The 6,874-nt window shown below is 45.2% G+C and overlaps 1 protein-coding gene across 1 annotated transcript; it reads right to left on the bottom strand.

The window, feature by feature from the left end:
* Positions 1-1,322: 1,322 nt before the first annotated feature.
* On the bottom strand, positions 1,323-3,628 carry IL22 (interleukin 22). Its single transcript, XM_065665031.1, has 5 exons — positions 3,428-3,628; positions 2,568-2,633; positions 2,320-2,463; positions 2,027-2,092; positions 1,323-1,620 (listed from the first exon to the last, which is right to left on the bottom strand). Exons 1-5 carry the CDS (start codon positions 3,626-3,628, stop codon positions 1,507-1,509), a joined length of 591 nt encoding a protein of 196 aa, XP_065521103.1. The 3' UTR covers positions 1,323-1,506.
* Positions 3,629-6,874: the final 3,246 nt, after the last annotated feature.

Genomic DNA, 6,874 nt, shown 5'->3' on the forward strand with positions numbered 1-6,874 from the left:
AGGATATTCATGGTGTTCTGGTTTCGTTCTGTTTTAATTTGGATCGGATTCATGTTTCCCTGATGAAAAAGCAGCAAAGCCTTGCTCAAGAAGTCTTCACCAGTTGCTGACAATGTTATTACACATTTCCTCTGGCTTTCTCGATATATGAATGCTTTTTTCACTATTTGGATGCTTTTCACCTCTTTAACTTCGGTCCAGCTACCAGTGTCCCTTGCTGCACCAAAGCAACTCCTCTGTCTTTGCCCAGGGACATTGCGGTAGGACATGGTAATGATGGATTAAACTCTCTCCGGTGAGTTTTTTTCTTTTTTTTTCCTGCCTGGGAGCTTGTGTCAGGAGTAGGCACCAAGCACTTCTCAAGCACTCTCAAATCCCTGATGCTGCAGAGCACTGTGCTCAGCATGCCCATGCGGCAGCCAGAACACAGTGCTCTGAGTTTTCAGTAGCAACTGCTGACTGACTGACTGTTTGTCTCCATCTCATCTCAGGAGACAGAGTCTGGGACTTTTCACCAGCAGCTGTTCAAGATGGGATCTTGTCTACAGGCATACTGAAGCAGAATCAGTAAATGAAACACATGATTCTCATAAATGATGCTATTTTTCCTACCACCCCCCAGAAGAAGGACTGACCAATATGCTCCTTGTTAAACCCTGGTAAAGCCCTGAAATTGCAGCCTTATGGAAAAGAAGCATGTCCTCAGACCAAGCTTGCATCCTTTCTGGGTACAAGAATATAGCCACTGGCCCAACAGCCCCACAGGCACAATATATGTCATCTCCCTTGTGTTTGAGGAAAAGAGACAAAGCTCTGTAAATGGCAACCTTTGGGGACCAAAATATTTATTATAATAAATTAAAGAATAAGCATTTATAAAACAATCTATCGGAATATAATATAAATATCACACGGTAGTTTTAATTTCATAGTTCACTTAAAAGCCTCTGGTACAGCTTCATAAATACATTTCCTTGCATAATTTTCAATTAATATATATAAATAAAAGTACTGTATAATTATTACCTTAAAATAAGTTACTATTAAATAGGAATGACAAGAAATATTTCTGAATTACTCTGAACCTTTCAGGTGAAGGTCAGAAGGGGGCAACATATGCAAGAGAGATTTCCAAGTAAAAGGCTCAAAACATCCTGGCTAAGTATCACTGCCTACCTTGATCAAAGCTGATTCACATGTGTGAAATCTCAGCATATAAAATACAGAAACAATTGGTTTATTCCTATGGAGATGAGGAGCACAGGGGCGTGCTTTTGAAAATAACTAATGTCCTGTGTTGAAATGGAGCCACAAACACTGTCCTGGAGTCTTCCTTTCAAAGCAGGCAGCAATATGCATCCTGTCTGTGCCCACTTAGTTTGCTATTATTGGCATGGGTGAAAAATTACTGCAGTGAGGGGAAGTAGGGGAAAGGAAGGGTGTCTGTAGTATTATAGCAAGAGCTTTTTGGAGACATCTCTCAAAGACTGAAGACCTGAAATTCTTTCAGTTTTTCTTCTTTTTCCCTGCCTTCTTTGGGATATCAGTACAGGCATTTTCTATGTAGTCAAACAGTAAATCCAGCTCTCCGATGGCTTTAGTCTTTCCATTCTCTCCCAACTAGAAAAGAGCAGAATATAAGTTTTAGCATCTCGTTATTTCTTAGAAAATTGAAATTAGGCTTGTCACAGAAACTGAATCAAGAACTTACTTTCCTTATTCTCTCAAGTAGTTCTGTTAGAGTCATTATACCATAAAATATAAACTAGATCATTCTAATCTAGTCTAGCATACAGAATTGCCTGCAACCTGATTTCTGAATCTTTAAATTACCGTAACGTGTGTAGAGAGTTAACAACTGAAGGAGAGTTTGAAGTGGAAACATCACTAATCTCCTCTTTAATGCCCATGAAGGCTTCATATCCCAAATAATCTCTGCAGTTTGTTTCATAATTGGGTCAGCCTTAATCCAACTAAAACACTGGAGTTCGTCACAGCTCTTTTTAAATTTTAGGGGAAAAGGTACCTCTTTCAGTTTGGTCTTCATTTCTTCCAGGTTCTTTTCAATGTGCTCTCTGTGTCCGGAGAATTTCTAAAAAAAGACAAAATCCAGATGTAACAGTGGCAGCTGTATGCAACAATGCGCTGCTTTTTTTTCCCCACATGCACACCTTTCTATCAACCTCGAGTTTGATATCTTTGATCTGAGGTTTCCTTTCATATCAGTGCCTCCTACCACTGTTTGCAGCATTCTGAGATTCAGGAGCAGTGACAAGAGTCACAACTCAGAGTCAGGGAAAGAAACACAACACTACTCACACATCTGCTGAGCTCCGAGGTCAGGGATGCAAAGAACTGTACCACCTCTGCAGCGTACGGGTACTGGTCCTTGACCTCGGTGAGGAGGACATCTTTCACTACAATCTCCACAATCCTCTTCATCATGTAGCAGCGGTTGTTTTCCTATGTATGCAAGTAAGAGGTCATGTTAACTCATGGCAACAGATCAGCAAGTGCCAGAGAAGTCTGCAAAGATCAGTCTTCACACATAAGAGTGTAAGGCTTACCCTGATGTTAACATACAGCTGCTGCCCAATCAGCCTGTTGTCCGTGTCCTCGTCTGAGGCCCTGGCCTGAGATGAGAAAAGGGAAACGTCAGGCAGGGATGGGAACCTTACGTGAAAAGTAACAATAAACCCTAAGGTTTTCATCATTAATAGAGCAGGTGAAAGGAGGGAAATGACACCAGAGACATTTTCTTACAGGTAGATAAGCTTGGATGTTTTGTCTGCTTCTGAGCTGGGTGAGATTTAAGGTCAATATCACCAGAAAATAAATAAGCAGAAGTCTGAATTCCTGTCCCACTTTTCAACATCAGATGTCGTAGTGGCTATGATGACTAAACCAGACACCGCGGGTGGCCAACCTCACAGTGGCCCACAGCACTGCTGGGAGATGCTGCAGCACTCAGGAGCATACACCAAGGCGGGACCCACCCACGATAAGAGCAGCCAAGAAACCTGCCCAAGCAACGCACTGTACGATGCCTGAGGAGCTGCCTGGCCATGGCTGGAATCATGGACAGGTCCAGCTCCAAACACCCTGGGCAAAGAGAGAAATTTAAGCTCAGGTTTCACAATTGTCCCAGTCTAGCACCAGCCGCTTGAGAGAAGGAGCTATGCTGTGCCAGGGACTGACTTTCCCTTGAGGAGCAGGAGAGGAAGAGGCAGAGTCAGCAGCTTCCCCTGCCTACATAACCAGTGGGCAGCAGACCCACTCCACACGCTCAAGCTTTGCCTTACTGCAAGTGCATGTTTTTTCTGGAGAAAGGCATGAGAAAGAGAGGAATGCTGAAGGTGAGAAGTGAGGGCACTGGTGGAGAAGGAGGTCCTCAGATCCCACATGAAGGTTGCCCAAGTTACTGTACCATTTTAGCCAAGGTGTAGGTGCGATTCCTGATGTAGGGCTGAAAGTTGAACTTCCTGAGCCTGCAGGTATGATGGGTGGTAGAAGCCACCCCTGCCCCTTTTGGAGGCAGAGGGCTGGTGAGAAGAAGAGGGAGAAAGCAACAGCAGCAGCAGAAGACCCATCCTAAGAAGCTCTTGGTCAAGGTCTGCAGTGAGGCCATGTCTCACAATCCAAAGTCCTCCGTCGCAGCAGGGTTCAGCTACAGTGCTCAGCACTGATGAGAGAGAGCAGCGTTAGCATCAGGGAGATTGGGCAAGGCAAAGTGAGAGAGGCACAAAGGCTGCAAACCTTACCTTTGCAGTGATTCTTGATGTGCTCTGCAGGAGGTGAGGTGCACCTTATATAGGGCCACCAGCATCTCTCTCAGCCTTTTTTTTTCGCGTAGTGGTGGTAAATAAAAATGACATCAGCAGCTCTCTTGCTTTCCAGTATCCTCTTCTGAGAACTACCTAACCACTACAAAACCCACAAATACAACTGCAAGGCCATTAGAATCTTCAATTTCTTATAAAATAAACCAAATCTTAATGCAGGGCAAAGCAGGGGCTTTTACCGGGACAGGAATCCTGAATTCTCTTGCATAAAAATATCTGAGAACTGTATGGGTTTGAGCATCCTGTCCCAATTGTACCACACTAACTGGATTGGCAATTTTACAACAGGTAACGTAATTTATATAATTTTTTGTTCATAGAATCATAGAAACATTTAGATTGGAAAAGACCCTTAAGGTCTTAAGGTCCAGCTATTAAGCTTGCAGCAAATAACTGGTGCTCTGCTGATGCTCACTGGAATACAGCAGTGGTCAGACCCAAACACTGCACCAGACCGAAAAGCACTGACTACAGAATCACACAGAATCACAGAATCACAGAATCCCAAGGGTTGGAAGGGACCTCAAAAGATCATCTAGTCCAACCCCCCTGCAAGAGCAGGGTAACCTACAGTACATCACACAGGAACTTGTCCAGGCGGGCCTTGAATATCTCCAGTGTAGGAGACTCCACAACCCCCCTGGGCAACCTGTTCCAGTGCTCTGTCACTCTTACAGTAAAGAAGTTCTTCCTGATGTTAACGTGGAACTTCCTATGTTCCAGTTTACACCCATTGCCCCTTGTCCTATCACTGGATATCACTGAAAAAAGCCTAGCTCCATCATCCTGACACCTACCCTTCACATATTTGTAAACATTGATGAGGTCACCCCTCAGTCTCCTCTTTTGCAAGCTAAAGAGACCCAGCTCCCTCAGCCTCTCCTCATAAGGGAGATGTTCCACTCCCTTAATCATCTTTGTGGCTCTGCGCTGGACTCCTTCAAGCAATTCCCTGTCCTTCTTGAACAGAGGGGCCCAGAACTGGACACAATATTCCAGATGCGGCCTCACCAAGGCTGAGTAGAGGGGGAGGAGAACCTCTCTTGACCTACTAACCACTCCCTTTCTAATGCACCCTAAGATGCCATTTGCCTTCTTGGCCACAAGAGCACATTGCTGGCTCATGGTCATCCTCCTATCCACCAGGACCCCCAGGTCCCTTTCCCCTTCACTACTTTCCAGCAGGTCAACCCCCAACCTGTACTGGTACATGGGGTTGTTCTTCCCCAGATGCAAGACTCTACACTTGCCCTTGTTAAATTTCATCAAGTTTCTCCCCGCCCAACTCTCCAGCCTGTCCAGGTCTCGCTGAATGGCAGCACAGTCCTCTGGTGTGTCAGCCACTCCTCCCAGTTTTGTGTCATCAGCGAACTTGCTGAGGGTGCACTCAGTTCGTATGCTTCCTACCCTCAAATACTTTTTCCCACACCGTGGCCCACTGGAGTCATTGGCCATCTGCCCATCACTGTGCAAACCTCTCTGAGAGACCAGAAAATGTGTAGGACCAACACTGCCTATATCACATATCTGATCTCCAAATTCCCATTTTCCAAAAATTATCCATACTCCAGGCTGTAGCTGCATGTAATGACCGGAGGTCATTAAAGGTGGTCATGCACTTACTTATCCATGCGATTTCCATGTTCCTGACCCTTCAGTCTGAAATATGCAGGGTGCCAAAGGGAAACTGCTCTCTTTAGAGAGTAATTTGCAACCCAGCTGTAGATGGTAATGCATGAGGACACAGACCTAGTACAAATGCAAACTCCTGGTTGCCTAATACCCACAAGGCACACAGGTGACAAATGTGAGAAATAGGAAAACCAAGGCTTCCGCTCTGCCTCTGGGAGTGAACAGGGGTAACCCTGCGGCTTGGTATCACCCCTTGTGGCTGAGGTTCTTAGGACAAGAGCCACAACCAGCCTTACCCCACGGGCCAAAATGCACAGCTCTTTCCCTTATTTCTGAAAGGAAGCAGCCTAAAGGCTTGCTTGCACAGGTTTATGTTTTAGCCTCCCCTGATACATCCATATAATGAATTAATCTCTCCATGCCTTGGTCTTGCCTCGGTCTTGCCTCAGTTTCCTTCAGATACCTGTCACATCAGCTCTGCACAGTCTGTGCCTTTGAAGATGCACCCAGTCACCCTGAAGCCATCATCACCAGGTCCATTTCCATGCCCAACTCAGGAACCTATTCCCATACCCAGCCTCTAACAGCATCCTGACTGCAGTTGGCAGCAAAAGCAAGTCTGGACCCAGGATGTCAATGATGCATTTCACACCCCAAATGTGTATAGCACCACAAAGCTATTCAATAACATGTTTATAAACTCTTTTCCATATTTTTTTCATTTGCCAGGCTAATAGGCCCAATGGGGTAGCAGCTTAATGAGCAGATGGGAGGTTGACTTATTCTTAGCCAAAAGACAGATATTAAAGACCAGATGGAGAAATCCAGCCAGGCAAGCTTTTTGAAGGACTGTCTTCCTCTGAAGTACATTACCACAGACTCCTCTCCAGGTGTTAAACGTAGTCTGATAACCAAAGTCGGCTTCTAACTGAGGTTTTCTTGCACTCCTTCATCAGCTCATCCAGCAGTAGAGAAGTCCCAAACCCAGAACAAAAGCTGTGAACATGTACTCAGACCCTCTCTGGTCCAGATTCCGTGTCTTCCTGCCCATCTGCCAGATCCCACCTCTCCATCCCTTTGGTCACTTTGTCAGACACGGATCCAGCTTGCATGGCCCCTTCTTGCGGCTCCAACCCCACAAAAAGGGTTCATTACTTGGGTAAGTACTTGTGTTACTCACAGCTGTTCAAACCAGTGCAAGAAGCCCACCTGGTCACAAGCTTCCCACACCACCTGATGGACATTTAAACATCAGGCAGAGGGATGAGGAATTTGATACTGAATCTTTCTCCTGCCCTCTTTTACGCAGTCAATACAGGATCTCTGCTGTCTCTCTTCTCTAATATTGGAAACCATACATTTGGGACGTACCTATTTTCATAGAAAATATTAAGCTAGAC

Source organism: Lathamus discolor, chromosome 1 (assembly GCF_037157495.1).
Source record: "Lathamus discolor isolate bLatDis1 chromosome 1, bLatDis1.hap1, whole genome shotgun sequence".
Taxonomy (NCBI): Eukaryota; Metazoa; Chordata; class Aves; order Psittaciformes; family Psittacidae; genus Lathamus; species Lathamus discolor.

Excerpts from the sequence above, each read along its gene's own strand:
- IL22 (XM_065665031.1), bottom strand. The coding sequence starts at position 3,628 with ATGGCCTCACTGCAGACCTTGACCAAGAGCTTCTTAGGATGGGTCTTC. Across the intron at positions 2,464-2,567 it reads AGCTGTATGTTAACATCAGG|GAAAACAACCGCTGCTACAT; the intron begins GTAAGCCTTACA and ends TTGCATACATAG. Across the intron at positions 1,621-2,026 it reads TGAAGACCAAACTGAAAGAG|TTGGGAGAGAATGGAAAGAC; the intron begins GTACCTTTTCCC and ends GCTCTTTTCTAG.